This window comes from Nyctibius grandis, chromosome 20 (genome assembly GCF_013368605.1).
Source record: "Nyctibius grandis isolate bNycGra1 chromosome 20, bNycGra1.pri, whole genome shotgun sequence".
NCBI classification, from domain to species: Eukaryota; Metazoa; Chordata; class Aves; order Nyctibiiformes; family Nyctibiidae; genus Nyctibius; species Nyctibius grandis.
The window spans coordinates 3,774,411-3,789,940 of record NC_090677.1 but is presented as its reverse complement, the minus strand read 5'-3'; the positions used below and the strand labels follow the sequence as shown (position 1 = coordinate 3,789,940).

The 15,530-nt window shown below is 52.6% G+C and overlaps 1 protein-coding gene across 1 annotated transcript in view; it reads right to left on the bottom strand.

The window, feature by feature from the left end:
• ADAMTS14 (ADAM metallopeptidase with thrombospondin type 1 motif 14) overlaps window positions 1–15,146 on the bottom strand; it is a 36,709-nt gene extending 21,563 nt beyond the window's left edge. Inside the window, exons 1-4 of the mRNA XM_068416650.1 lie at window positions 15,074–15,146; window positions 13,581–14,002; window positions 5,103–5,259; window positions 4,059–4,255 (exon numbers count right to left, since the gene is read on the bottom strand). Of these exons, the coding sequence (XP_068272751.1) occupies window positions 4,059–4,255; window positions 5,103–5,259; window positions 13,581–14,002; window positions 15,074–15,146 (849 nt within the window). The remainder of the gene's footprint in view (window positions 1–4,058; window positions 4,256–5,102; window positions 5,260–13,580; window positions 14,003–15,073) is intronic.
• Window positions 15,147–15,530: the final 384 nt, after the last annotated feature.

Sequence of the window (15,530 nt, the reverse complement as noted above, 5' to 3'; positions counted from 1 at the left end):
TCGTTATCAGTCAGCAAGGAGATGGCTCGTGAACCACACAAAAAAAAAACAAACCATACACCAGTAAGACTATAATTCATCCATTATTTTAGGCTGGCCTCCCTCCTGAAACAGCACCGAGCTCGGCAAACCAGTGCCTCGAGCAATCCATGCTCTGGCTTGCTTGAAAAGCCAACTTCAGATAATCCCAGGTTAAAGATAAAGCTGGAGGATTGACTTTTTTTCCCCCCAATCCTCTCCTCCACGGGGTCTCAGCCCTTGGGAGAAATAATGTGGCTGATGTGCCAGAGGGGAGCCGGGCAAGTCCCAGCGTGGAGTGGGCTCTGACTCATGGGGGTTTCCCTAGTAACCCCAAACAATGGGAAAACACCGAGTACCTTTGCATCGTTAACCAAATTATGGGCAATATCCTACAAAAAAAAACCAGCAAACCGGCTGACACCAGGACCAGGCTTAACTGAGCCCGTAGCTGGGCTTGTCTCCTCCAAGAAGGGCCAGCCCCAGCCTTGAGAGCATCAGGGGTGAGCGGTGGGAAGTCCGGAGGAGAAAACCATGCCTGGGCTTTTGAATGGCCAACACAGCCCCAGGCTTAATTGGGTAATTCCCTCGAAAGGAGCCCAGCTGAATGACAAGAGGCAGAAAAGCAAAGCTGGACACAAAACATTTCCTCTCCCATCCTCGTTAAGGGGTGCTGGATCCCCTCCTGGTTCCCAGCCCTTCTCAAGCCCTCGCACACAGCAGCCCCTGCCCCTGGGGGATGCTGATTTTGCTTCCATAGCATCGCGATCCCTGCTCTCAAGACAGGGGAACGGCTTCCCCCAGCTGCCACATCACCAAATATTCATCCCAAGAGCCCGGCGTCAAGGAGGGGGCCAGGTTTTGCCAGGGTGGACATAGTGATGCTCAGCTCGGAGTTATGAGATATGCTCAGAAGCACCTTCTCCAGCATGGAACAGGCTGCCCAGGGAGGTGGTGGAGTCACCATCTCTGGAGGGGTTTAAGAGAAGACTGGACATGGCACTTAGTGCCATGGTCTAGTTGACATGGTGGTGTCAGGGCAATGATTGGACTCGATGACCCCAGAGGCCTCTTCCAGCCTGGTTGATTCTGTGATTCTGTGCACAGTAAGGGATGGCAAAGGCATTTTGGCAAGCCAAACCTCTGATCTGGCTGGCAAGCAACTCAAACCAAAGGCAGCCAAGCTCACATCGAGCTTACTGTCAGAGGAGTGCAAGGGAAAAAGGCGAAAGGGAGAATACGCTGAAGTCAGGATGCCTTCCCCAAGCCTGCGATCCATCTAGTGCCGCTTGCCTCGACCTGGCCCTAAATCCTCGCGTAGCCTCGAGCCAAGCAGGGAACGGGCAGGCTGGGAGCTAGCGGGGAAGCTCTTAGGTGCACAAAAGGAGCAGTCATCCTTGTGTGAGCTTCCCAGGACGGACACAGCGCCGTTGGATGAAAAGCCTGGCATCCACATTTCTGGCAATGAAATAAGGGTTTGTTTGGTGTTTTTTTTTAAGGTCTCCGTGACAAATCATTTATCACCGAGCTTCAGCAGACACCGAGTTCCTAATAAAAGGGTTTATGTCTGGGGGAGAGCCCCAGGACCACAGCAGTGCTGTGTTAAGCCGAGCCCATGCAGCACTGGGAAGGAATACATGCCCCACCATCCCCTCAGCACCCAACGGGGACCCCAGAAGAGTTTTTGATGAACTTCCAAACTCACTGCCTCCTTTCCTTGGGACGTATCTTGATAGGAAAAACTCCTGGAGGCTTTCCCAGCTGGCTCCCATGCAGCATCTCCAGCCCAGCTCATTAAGCCCTTTCCTCATCAGAGGGCTGGCCAAGCCTCTCCTCCTTCCCCTCACCTCCAACTAATGGGATTAGTGTTCAGCTGGGTGGTCCCAGCACGCTCCTCCTCACCAGCCCCCAGCACCCTCCTCTCTCTCTCCCCTCTGCCATCCAGGCCAGAAAGCATTTTATTTTTTTTTTTTTTTCTGCTGAATCGGGTTATTTTAAGGCAATCTGAGCCGGTAAGGAAACGAGGCAGCGCCAAGGGAAGAGGAGGCGGATGGAGGTCACAGCAAAGCTGGAAAGAAAACACGCTGAAAACTAGGAAAAAAAGAAGGGGAAGGGGGTGGGGGAAGAACGTATAGAGGAAATAATACTCGGGGGAAGTATTTCTTGCATGTATTATCCTGGGTTTTTTTCCCCCCTTTTATTGATGCTGCTTTTTCCCCCACTCTTTATTTAATTCATTAAAGTCTCCCGCGCCGCCTTTATTTGAATAGAGAGCGGTCCTCCGTTCTCCCAGCCCAGCATCCCGCGCATTCACTCCCTGAAAAGTCCTGCCCGCGGGGTATAAACCATGAAAATGCGCCTGAAAACCAACCTTTTGATGAAAGCTGACAATCCCCAGGCGCTCAAACCATCCCCCCCGCCCCGCCGGGATCGGAAACGAAAAATGACATCATGTCCGACCCCCCCTGTAACGTGGGAAGAGCCCCAGGTCAGAACGGGAAACCCCACGGCTTCCCCCTTGGAGAAGGATTTAATAAGCAAAGGGGAGAAATATTCAGAGAGTGGATTTAAGCGATGCTGAGAGCATCCTACCACAAGCATCAGGATAACTGGAGAAGAGAAGGCTCCAGGGAGACCTTCTAGCACCTTCCAGTACCTGAAGGGGCTACAGGAAAGCTGGAGAGGGGCTTTTTACAAGGGCATGGAGTGACAGGACGAGGGGGAACGGTTTTAAACTGAAAGAGGGGAGATTTAGATGAGATATTAGGAAGAAATTCTTTCCTGTGAGGGTGGTGAGACCCTGGCCCAGGTTGCCCAGAGAAGCTGTGGGTGCCCCCTCCCTGGCAGTGTTCAAGGCCAGGTTGGATGGGGCTTGGAGCACCCTGGTCTGGAGCAAGGTGTCCCTGCCTGTGGCAGGGGGGTTGGAACTAGATGATCTTTAAGGTCCTTCCATTCCAAACCATTCTGTGATTCTATGATTCTATAACACGCCGTGGAACATAAAACCAACATCATCCCTACTTGGGACCGGTCACGTTACGCTTGGCCTCTAATGCCGCAAATCCTTACCCCTTAACGTTGACAATTTCCCCTTCGTTACCAGCAGTATGGCCCTGAGCCTGCCTGCCAGGGCAGAAATAATGCCCAAACCAACCAACAAGCAACCAAAAAGCAAAAGCATCTTTATAGCTTGGTTATTTCCCAGCTGGTTGCGCCTTCCCAACACTTTCCATCACCACACAAAGGAGTACTTGGGGAATATGTAGGTTTTTATCTTAAAAAGGAAAGAAAAGCGGCATAGGGAATCAGGAGAGATGCAGAAGCAGGGCTGCTGTAAAGCTGCTATAAATTCATTTTCAAACACATCTGACTAATCCTCAAGGTGCACAGGTTTTCCCAGGAACGTGAAAAGGCTTCTGAAAAATCTATAAAAACCTTCCCCCCATCAACAAACATTATTCAAAATAAATTATAAACATCATAATTACAAAAATAAATAATAAATATCATAATTTCAAACTAAATAATCAACAGCCATTCTCTCTCCCAGCATTTGCTGAGATTTTGGCCATGAGGAGGAGATAGTCTTGGCCAGGAGAAACAGAAAATGCTCTTGGACCTTATTGCAGTCTACAACTACCTGAAGGGAGGTTGTAGTGAAGTGGGAGTTGGCCTCTTCTCCCGGGCAACTAGCAATAGGACACAAGGACACAGCCTCAAGCTTCGCCAGGGGAGGTTCAGGTTGGACATTAGGAAGCATTTCTTCTCAGCAAGGGTCATTAGCCATTGGAAGGGGCTGCCCAGGGAGGTGGTGGAGTCACCATCTCTGGAGGGGTTTAAGAAAAGCCTGGACATGGCACTTAGTGCCATGGTCTAGTTGCCATGGTGGTGTCAGGGCAATGGTTGGACTCGATGATCCCAGAGGGCTCTTCCAACCTGATTGATTCTGTGATTCTCTGTGACTCGGGTGACAGACAGTGATGGAGATGAACATAAAAGGGTGGGGTGGGAGCCACGGCCCTCCCAAAGCCAAGCCTTACTATGTTCATGAGGGTGAGGACGTAGTTCTGGACGTGCTCCTTCCCGTGGAAGCGTACGACCGAGTCGTCCACCGCCAGCAAGACCTCGATGTTGTAGTCGTCCTTCCTGGCGTGGCGCCTCTTGCGCTCCGCGTCCCCCAGGCGCTCCGTCATCAGCTCCAGGGAGTTGGGGAGATCGCCCACCCGCACGCCGGCCGCTGAGCAAGGTATGGGGGGCAGAAAGAGAAACAGCCATTGAGGTGACCTGACACCGTGGTGACACTCCAAAAAAACAGAAATTAAGCAGGAAAAATAAATAGGATATTTAAGTCCAACCAGGCTGCTGATCCAGCTTGCTCTACGGTGGGGAACTGGCTCTGAACTGGGAGCACCAGCACTAAAACACACATCTATGGGATAATGGTCCTACACTGTCCATTGGGCCATGGTGGGACACCTGAGGAGGTGGTGGATATCTGGGGAGGAGGCGTGTGAAGCTGGGGGCTGCTCCTTGAGAGCAGATCGTTGTAGCCCGAGCATCCTCCATCCTTCACAGCATCCATCCTCCATCCTTCTACCTTCTAGCATCTGTTAAAAAGTCTACTCAACGCTGCGCTTCCCAACGTATAGGTGACTAAAACAAGACTGCAGCACCTACATCTCCAAGTGCAGTCAGCAGCCAAGTCGGACCATGTCCAGCTCCTCCTGACCCCTTCGCTCACTAGCCCCAGCTCTGCTTCCCATCCCAAGGCCGATGTGATCATCCATGGGCCTGATCACACCCATCTAGGAGATTCTTCCTCTTCTTTGAAGAGGAAGAATAACTCATCCATACTTCATCCAATTTTAACCAAATTTGGAAGATTTTCTAAGTTCCCAGCAAAAGCCCAGCATTTTCTTTCCTTTCTTCCCACCGATGACCCAACTGGCAGTTGAAGCCAGCTTAAAGCCATAGGGCGAGATGTAGGAGCCGCAGGGCAAGTGGAAGGAGAAATCCTTCCCCCCAACAAGAAATCGTTGTTATCAATTGCTAGGAAAGACTCGATTCCAGCAGCCCCTCCCTACCTTCAGGGTGAAGATCCCGGCGGGGCTCGGCGCCGTCCCGCCGGATGGCCGACCGGCGGTACACCACGTGGGCCCTCCCGTGCTCCTCCGTCTCCTGCTGCCCCCTCTCTAAGGGCTCGATGAAGAACTCGTTGCTGTCTGTGCGAATCAGGCCAGCCTGGACTCCACAAAGAAATAAAGGGGAAAAAAAAAGAAAAAGGTGTGTTTTTATATATGCACACGGGTACATACACACTCAAGATACTCATTAAAGATTGATGCAGAGCATGCAAGGGGAAAAAACATCCCAAATAAACTGGGTGGCTTGTTTGGGTTGGAAGGGACCTTAAAGATCATCTAGTTCCAACCCCCCTGCCACGGGCAGGGACACCTTCTACTAGACCAGGTTGCTCCAAGCCCCGTCCAACCTGGCCTTGAGCACTGCCAGGGAGGGGTGAATGGTTGTTCTGTACCCACCAATACATTTGTGACATATAACTTAGTTATAAGGCAACTATGACGTTCTTTGGATGATACCAAAAACTGGAGTTTGATTTTATAGCTTTATTACCACGATGACCTCCAACTTTTTTGAGCACTTTTAAAACTGTCTTCTCACAAATGACTCTTAAGATTCTCCATGCGATTGGTGTGTTTACTCTCTCTAACTAGGCTAACAAGAGTTAGCTACTGCTTAGGAGTTTTCTAGAGCCATATTTGTCATAGCTCCTACTTGGTGTGCCCAGGCAATAACGCCACAAAAGCAGGTTGTACTATTAATCTCAGAACTGATAGAAATAACACAAGGTTAGAAGAACCAATTACGACAAAAAGAAATATTATCACAGCCAAAGATAAGTGTTAACCTAAACTTTTCTGAAAGCTAACACGCTAGTGGCAATAATTCAATCCACTAATGTCTACCAGCTGAACATGCTACCATCAATCAGGAAACTCTCCCAGGACTTCAAATGGAAGGAGCTTTTGTGAGGAGCTGCTGTGCTAAGTCACTCCATGACACTGGGATGGATCTGTTACCATGTTCATGTATGATGACCCTTAATTTCTCCTGTAGATGGAATAAAAAAGTAAAAAAGGGGGGAAAAACCAACCAAAACAAAAAAAACCTGGCTACAATTTAAGTGATGTCTTTGTATGGCTGGGAAACTCCGTTCCTTCTCATCAGCGAAGAGTTTTTCTGTCCAACCCTGCGCATCAGGGCTCCCACGCCACCTCGCCTCCCTGCACCATCCCCATGGTGCTGGGGAGGAAATCAGCCATTTCACCGATGTGACTAACTGCAGTGACAGCGACAAGGAAGGAAAAAAGAAACCATCATCTTTGCCCCGTGAAGTGCTTGGGAACTAACGCCGGGGAATGCCTTCGGAGGAGACACCGGAAAGCCTTATGACTCCACCTCCCAAAGACAGGGAGGATGAATGAGAGGGCAAACATCACTGTAAACGCTGTCCTGGCTACCAGTCTGCTCCTAAGTAACACCAAACTCCCACCAAATCCCCCTTAACGTCAGCCCCAGCACTCATACCCCGCAGTGCCGGCTGGCTCGGACCTCGGGCGAGCACAAGGATCGCCAGGATTTGGCTTCCATCCCACGGGCAGCCCCCCCAGCCCAGCATTTTTCACAGCTCACTCCATCACACACACGTGCTCCCTCCTCCACCACTGCCTGCTCTTGAATAGCTGCCTGGAAAGCACAGGCAGAACATATGGATCTGTTCTATAGCAAAGCCTTCGACATCATGTACCTACTGGAGTCCTCATCAGGGCTGGGGTGTTGGAACTGTTTTCATCAAATAAAATAAAAATAAAATATATATATATTTTGCACAGAGCGGTATGAAGACGTGAGCTGGGCTCTGTAAACAGCCAGGCAAAGCTGGGGCTCTTCCAAGCCCGCCTGGGTCATTGGATCCCCTTCACACTCACGTACCGTTGCGTTCATCGTGGCATCAGCCAACCTGGCTCCGTTAGACTTCATCAAATTTCCTGCTCCACTTGCATTTTATTAGCTGCTTAACTTCTCTGGAAAGCAGGTTTTTGGCTGGTTTTGTTCTACCTCCTTCCCGAGGAATCTAAGTACTAGGATCAACTTGCCTCACACACATATCTCAGGTCCTTCCCATAGGAGACCTTCAGGTCACCAGGGCAGGACCTCTCTAGCCAGGGCTTGTCCCACCACCCGCAGCCAAAGAGATGAAGCTCACAGACAGGTTCTACCAAGAGTCTGGGGCACCAGCAAGGCGGGGGTGATGAGGCAGAGATCAAGCCAAGGAGTCAACCCAACAGGTGAGGTCCAGTGATGGTTGGGCAAGTCCATGATGATGGGGCAGGTCCAAGACATTGTTCTTTATTATATGATAAGAGAAGGTGGGCATCCATTGCTTAACACGAAAATCACAGAATCACAGACTGGTTGGGGTTGGAAGGGACCTCTGGAGATCATCCAGTCCAACCCCCTGCCAAACCAGGGTCACCCAAAGCATGTTGCACAGGGTCGTGCCCAAGCAGGTTTTGAATATCTCCAGAGAATCACAGAATCTACCAGGTTGGAAGAGCCCTCAGGGATCATCGAGTCCAACCGTTGCCCTGACACACCCTGTCAACTAGACCATGGCACTAAGTGCCATGTCCAGTCTTTTCTTAAACACCTCCAGAGATGGTGACTCCACCACCTCCCTGGGCAGCCCCTTCCAATGCCTAATGACCCTTGCTGAGAAGAAATGCTTCCTAATGGCCAACCTGAGCCCCCCTGGCAAAGCTTGAGGCTGTGTCCTCTTGTCCTATCGCTAGTTGCCTGGGAGAAGAGGCCGACTCCCACTTCACTACAACCTCCCTTCAGGTAGTTGTAGACTGCACTAAGGTCACCTCTGAGCCTCCTCTTCTCCAGGCTAAACAACCCCAGCTCCCTCAGCCGTTCCTCAGAGGTCAGACCCTCCAGACCCTTCACCAGCTTGGTCGCCCTCCTCTGGACTCACTCCAACACCTCAACATCTTTCTTGAAGTGCAGGGCCCAGAACTGGACACAGGATTCAAGGTGCGGCCTCACCAGTGCCGAGTACAGAGGGACGATCCCTTCCCTAGACCGGCTGGCTACACTATTCCTAATAGAGGCCAGGATGCCATTGGCCTTCTTGGCCACCTGGGCACACTGATGGCTCATGTTTAGCCGGCTGTCAATCAGCACCCCCAGGTCTCTTTCCGCTGGGCCGCTTTCTAACCACTCTTCCCCCAGCCTGTAGCGCTGCATGGGGTTGTTGTGGCCCAAGTGTAAGACCTGGCACTTGTTCCTGTTGAACCTCATGCCGTTGGTCTCGGCCCATCTGTCTAACCTGTCCAGATCCCTCTGTAGGGCCTTCCTACCCTCCAGCAGATCGACACTCCCACCCAGCTTGGTTTCATCTGCAAATTTACTGAGGGTGCACTCGATCCCTACGTCTAGATCATCTGTAAAGATACTGAACAGCACCGGCCCCAGAACTGAGCCCTGGGGAACACCGCTAGTGACCGGCCGCCAGTTGGACTTTGCTCCCAGAAGGAGACTCCAACCCTCCCTGGGCAGCCTGTGCCAGGGCTCTGGCACCCTCAAAGTAAAGAAGTTCCTCCTCATATTCAGATGGAATTTCCCATGTTTCAGTTTGTGCCCGTTGCCCCTTGTCCTGTCGCTGGGCACCACTGAGAAGAGTCTGGCCCCCTCCTCTTGACACCCACGCTTAAAGTATTTGTAAGCATTGATAAGATCCCCCCTCAGTCTGCTCTTCTCCAGGCTAAACAGACCCAGCTCCCTCAGCCTCCCCTCGTAGAGAGATGCTCCAGTTCTCTGACCATCTCCGTACCCCTCCGCTGCACTCTCTCCAGTAGTTCCTGGTCTTTCTTGAACTGGGGGGCCCAGAACTGCACACAATACTCCAGTAGCTACGAAGGGCAGAGCGCTGGGCATCTGCCACAGGCATCACAGACACGCTTGGATTTTATACTCCAGCGATGAGCGACAGGCAAAGCGGGTACCGCAAGGACTTGTGTGCTCATCTGAGCAGAGCAGCCCAAGGAACGAAACAGGAACTGCAGCAGTCACCTCGGCATTTACAAAAATAAAAAAAACAGCCCAAAAACACCATTGCAAGAGGCGTGCATGAACCTGCTCGGTCTTAAAAAGGAGCAGCTCGGGTTGTATTTCAGCATTTTGGGAAGGTTGCAACTGTAGGGAGGCAGCAAGTGAGGTGAGACACCACCCAAAAAGCCCCAATAAGCTTTCCTCAGGCTCTTGCCAAGAGATTGATCCCATCCTCAACAATCAATTTGCCATCAATGATCAATTCACCCCTCTCTGGCAGTGTTCAAGGCCAGGTTGGATGGGGCTTGGAGCAACCTGGTCTGGTGGGAAGGTGTCCCTGCCCGTGAGGGGGGTTGGAACTAGATGATCTTTAAGGTCCCTTCCAACCCAAACCAGTCTGTGATTCTATGTGCTTCCCAGCCCCAATGTTATTGGTTCAATAAGACCAAATCAAATGAAATCTGGCAAGGGAGGACTATCATTACTGACATTCCTAACATGAGATGCTGTCTGCAGCTCTCAGTGAAGGTAATTCCCAAACTAGAAAACAGCCCTTTGAAGACAATTCCACTCGGAAAAAGGAAAATATACCTTTTTTTTTAATTTTAAGGAAAACACCGACCACTTCTGACAGCTCACAGAGGGTGAAGCCTCTTTTCCAGCTCTCCTGCATCTGCCCAGGCTATGGGAGAGATGAACTGGCCCCACCAGCCCAGCGCCCGCCTCGCAAAGGGAGATCCCCCCCCAGCACCCCGGGTGAACGATTCCTCCATCACCACTGGGTAAAAAAACTCCAACTCCCGCAGGAATTCAGGAAATTCTGACACTTCAGCGGGGCTGAAATGTGGAAAAATTAATAAAGCTGCCTCACTCAGCCAGAGCAGCAAACAGCTCCGAGGAGGGGGGAAAGCCAGCTGCGTGCACGCTATGTATTTTTCCACCACGATTCACACTTAATTTGGATAAAAAAGCCCTAGAAAGCTGGGCTGCATGAACGCAGGCAAAATCCTGGAAGGCAAAGCCATACCGTTTGCACTAGGGCATCATTACGGGACCGTTTCTCCCTATTAATTACTGCTCCTGAGGGCTTTTGTGCTCTGCTCATCTGCTGCCACCCACCCGAAGCAGGTCGGGGCAGCGGGGACGGAAAACGCTGGCTCTACAGTTTGCAGCACGTCAGGTGTTTGGTGCAAATAACCCCAGAGAGCAACGGGGTGGGGGGGAAAAGTCAGCAAATCCAGTGCCTACAGATGCTAATTCTTCCCCCACGGAGGAGGCAAGGTCAACCACACGCTGCTAAAGCCGGCGTGGCAAGAGGGGATGCGTCTGCCGGGGGAGATTCCTGACTAATGCTGCTTTAGCAGTTAGGAATTTGGTGGCTTGGATCAGCTTGGGAATTATGCTATGGATGACAGCACCTTCCCTCCCTGGTACGAGACACCCTTGCAAAAAAAAAAAAATATAAAAGGCCAGATTTTCACGCGTGGATGCCTGCAGCAAATAACAGTGCCATGGGTTTGGCATCCGTGAAAGAAAAACCCAGCTCACTTCCATGGCTAAATATGGATTTAGGACAGACTTAATGTGTACTCTCTTTTTCAAGAACTGGGATTTTTTTTTTTCCCCTCATTATTTATAATCTCAGCCTCTGTTTATACACAGAGTAATCTCTTTGTGTACACAGCCTTCATCCGCAGCATCCCAGAGCGCTTCCTCTGACCAGAAACGAGCGGCCGAGCGCAGTCCCACGCGCGCTATACTGGGATGCAAAAGCCCGTTTTTGAAGCTCGTGGATAACTTCCAGAAAAAAGTCCCACAGCAACTCCACGGTACGTTCATATCAAAGAGCAACAAAGGCACCTACAGCTGGTGCTCCCCACGTTCGGTCAGTCCCTCTCTAGCACGACGTTAACAGTCCCCACTGCGTTCATCCCTCCCAGATGCTCTGCTGGGTCATGCTGGAGGTCCAGCGTGGTCATAAATACCATCCTCCCACGCCACCCACACCTATCACCGCCTTTCAGTTCTGTTTCTTGCTCCATTTACTAAATCAAGCTCTTTTCATTGCTTTTTTTGAGGTCCTCTTGGTCTCACAACTCCTCCAAGTTGTGATCCCAAGCAGATATCAGCTGTCACAGAATCACAGAATCAATCAGGTTGGAAGAGCCCTCTGGGATCATCGAGTCCAACCATTGCCCTGACACCACCATGGCAACTAGACCATGGCACTAAGTGCCATGTCCAGGCTTTTCTTAAACACCTTCAGAGATGGTGACTCCACCACCTCCCTGGGCAGCCCCTTCCAATGGCTATTGACCCTTGCTGAGAAGAAATGCTTCCTAATGTCCAACCTGAACCTCCTCTGGCGCAGCTTGAGGCTGTGTCCTCTTGTCCTATCGCTAGTTGCCTGGGAGAAGAGGCCGACTCCCACTCCACTACAACTTCCCTTCAGTTGTAGACTGCAGTAAGTTGTCAGACTAACTGAAGCCAGAGGACCCTACAGCAACCTACACCAGCCAGAAAAAAAAAAACACAAAAGAGAGAAACCAACTGCTACGTTGGATGTATCACAAAATCCTCTTCACCCGGGGAGGAGCAGAGCCCCTGCTCGGGCTCTGTCCTCCTGACCTCTTCCCCCAGCCTGCCATCGCCACATGTGCTTCGCCGGATGATGGGAAATTGCTGCTTGAGGCCAGGGCAGTTATTTGTTGGCCATGGAGCAATAAATACATTGCAGGAAGAAAGAAAAAAAAAAATAAACCCACTATTTTATTTCTTTTCTCTTCCCTAGAGCTGCCAGAGCTCTACATGAAGAAATAAAACATCTGCGAGACAACGCACCAGCAACCACGATGCTAACGCCGTGTCCCGGGATAGCTTCGGAAACGGGGGCGAGCCAGAACCGCCCCGCAGAAGCCCCGGGCGTTTGCAAACCACCCAAGCCCCGTGCATCAGCACAACGCGGCTCGGCTAATCCCACCCCGCAGAGCTGGCTGCGCCGGGGGTTAATGATGATAAAGAGGGATGAAGCGAGCGCCCTGAGCTGCTGATCCTGGGGGAAGAGAGACTTCTTAAAAGAGCTGGCTTGGGGGGTACCACGGATGGCAAGGTAGTAAATCCACACGCAAAAGCATCCTGCATCCAAAACCGGCATCGCCACTACTGGGACAGCTGGAATAAAGGCAAAAATAACGACGACAAGCCCCGCCTGAGAAGGTGTGCAAGGGGCCGAGATGGGAGCACTTGGGGCTAAAGCCTAGAAAAGCCTGGAAATTTAAACTAAAGCCTGCTTGAGATCGATCCTAACAGTAGAGTGGGCTCCGGGGGAAGAGAAACCCCCTAAACACCATCCTCGCTGCTTCCCGGACACGCGCTCAGCTGCCGACAGCTTCCAGCATCCCTTGGCTCGCGGGAATTATATCCACAACGCAACCCACATGCTTAAAAATCAGCTTTTCATTCCAGTTGCTTGCTGGAGTTATAGGAAATATCTGCAAAGTTTTCAAGCCCGCCCAAATTCGCCAACCCCAGCGCGCTCCGCATCACGGAGAAATTTCTGCAAAATCACAGTTTCATCCGACTCCAAAAAAGCTGCTTCAAAAGGTGTGGATTATGTGCTAAAATTGTTAAAAGAAAAAAAAATAAACTACTATATGTAGGCGAAATATGTATTTCTAGCTGTGCTGCTCTATCATTTCTGCTTGTATAGTAACACCAGGCACCGTATAAAAAGAAAGGAATGCCAAACTGTTTGTGCTCGCAGCCAAAATTGGCTAAGGAGCTCCCAGAATAAACCAACCAAAAAAGAAATATATTAAAAAAAAAGAAAAAAAGGCAAAATAAGGCATTTATTCCAACCCAGGAGTAACGTTAAGTGGTACCAGGAGGAAACAGCAAACGCTGGCACCTAAACCCAAGAATTAAATTGGCTCAAAGGAAATTTGATGGGCAATGGGCCAAAGGTATAAAAAAAAAAAAAATGAGAAGCGATTCCTCAAGCGTATCAAAGGTAGGAAACCCCCGGGGCAGAGCAGACGCCGGGGATAAGGATGCTTATCCCCCCAAAAAAGATGCTTAGCAGGAGCAAGACCGCACGCTAAGGGTGATTTCAGCAGATGCTCGAGCTCACTCAGCCTCATTTAAGAGGTGGGTAACGCGGGGAAAAAAGCTCCTGAAGCAGTGCCAAGGTAAAACACGGGTGAGCGAGGATGCGGGAGCATCGCCGGCAGCACGGGTACCTGAGCAGAGCACACGTGGGGAATGGGAACCCGCAGCAGCCAGCCGGTAAAGGGGAGATATACGGTGCAGCCACCTGATGTGTCACCAAAAAAACCAGGTTTCCGGACACCACCATCCACCTCTTAAGAGAAAACCAGCCCAAAACACAGGCAAGCGCGCATGGACCTCCCCGCCGGCCGCGGGCTTACCAGTCCGTCGCAGTTGCTGATGGCCACGACAGCGCCGGGCATGCCGGAGATGTCGCCGGTGAAGAGGCACCGTTGTTGGAGGGGTTCCCGGAAAAGCACCTCAAAATCCTCCTGCCACTCGGCCACGGCGCCCAGCGGCACCAGGCGCCGGTTGGGCCTCAGCCGGAGGTGCAGCTCCTTCCCGAAAACCGTGACGTTGAAGTAGAGCAAGCGGCCGCCGGCCCCGCGGAGCCGGGGGGACTCATCCAGGGGACTGCGGGGGACGCGGCGGCGGGACCGGCGCAGGGCCAGGGGACAGGCGGCTTCGCCGATCCCCGCCGCGGCGTCGCCAGACACCACGTGCGAGAGGAAGCGACCCTGGCAATCGGCGCTGAAGGGGACGATCACACCATACTCGCTGAGTTTGCCGGACAGGAGGAGCTCTGCGGAGACAAGACGGTGGGAAAGGGTTGGGCGATGGCGCACCGCAGCATCCCACGATGGGGCACCGGAGCATCCCGTGACGGGGCACCAGAGCGTCCCCCAATGGCGCACCAGAGCACCCTGCGATGGGGCACAGCAGCATCCTACGTACGACAGGGCACCGCAGCATCCTACGATGGGGCACCGCAGCACCCCCCGACGGGGCACCCAAGCATCCCGCAATGGGGTGCCCAAGCACCCTGCAATGGGGCACCGCAGCATCCTGTGACAGAGCACCAGAGCACCCCGCGATGGGGCACCTGAGCATCCTACGTACAATGGGGTACCCGAGCACCCTGCGATGGGGCATGGCCGCATCCTATGTACGATGGGGCACCACAGCATTCCCTGACGAGGCACCCGAGCATCCCGCGTACGACAGGGCACTCGAGCATCCCGCGTACGACGGGGCACCGCAGCATCCTATGTACGATGGGGCCCCCGAGCACCCTGCGATGGGGCACCGCAGCATCCCCCGCCGGGGCACCCGAGCATCCTATGTACGATGGGGCACCTGAGCATCCCGCGATGGGGCACCGCAGCATCCCCCGAAGGGGCACCCGAGCACCCTGCAACAGGGCACCCGAGCATCCCCCGACAGGGCACCGCAGCATCCTACGCTAGAATTCTATTCTATCTTCTATCCTAGAGTTATTCTATGATTCTATCCCGCTCCCATGTCGGGATTTCGGCGGCCAACCCAACTCGGGGAGCCTCTGGCGAGCCCCGCCGCAGCTCGATAAGCCCGACAACTGCTTTTCCCTCCCGACTCAGCACCGCTTTGTAGTTTTAACCCGGGTCGCGTCCAACGTAGCAGAATAAACTCGGCCTGACGTGCCCCTCGCACGCCAAGCACGCCAACTATTTCTCACCCAGCTTCCAGCTCCCCCCTAATTTCCCATTGAAACCAACCCCCCCCCCACCCCAAGCCCTCTCCTTTCTCCCCATCCTCCGGGGTGCAAGAAGCCACCTGTGCAAACAACCCCCCCTCTAACCCCCGGGGACCCCCCCGGGGGGGCGCGGGGCCGTACCTGGGGCGCTGCCGGCAGCCAGGCAGCCGTGCAGAGGGACGAGGCAGGAGAGCACCAGCCGCAGATAATCCATTTGGGGCCGGCGGAGCGGCGCGGAGGGCTGCGGGGCGGGCGGGAGGGCTGCGGGGCGGGCAAGCGCCCGGCGCCCGCCTCCCCCCGCCGCCGCCGGGGCCGGGGCCGCTCCCGCCGCCGCCGCTGCTGCCGCCGCCGCCCGCCCCCGTGTGCGGCCGCGGGGCGGGCCGGGGGCAGGGTCTGCGCGAAGGGGTGGGAGTTAGGGGTTTTTTTTTTCATTATTTTCCTTTTTTTTTCCTTTTTTTTCTTTTAATTTTTCAATTTTTTTAATTTTTTTTTTTTTTAAATTTACTTTTTCGTATTAAAAAGTTCGGGGGTTGCGTTTGCATCGTTCTTTTCTTGCAGATTAAGGGGAAAAAAAAAAAAAAGCAAGCTTTTTCGGGCA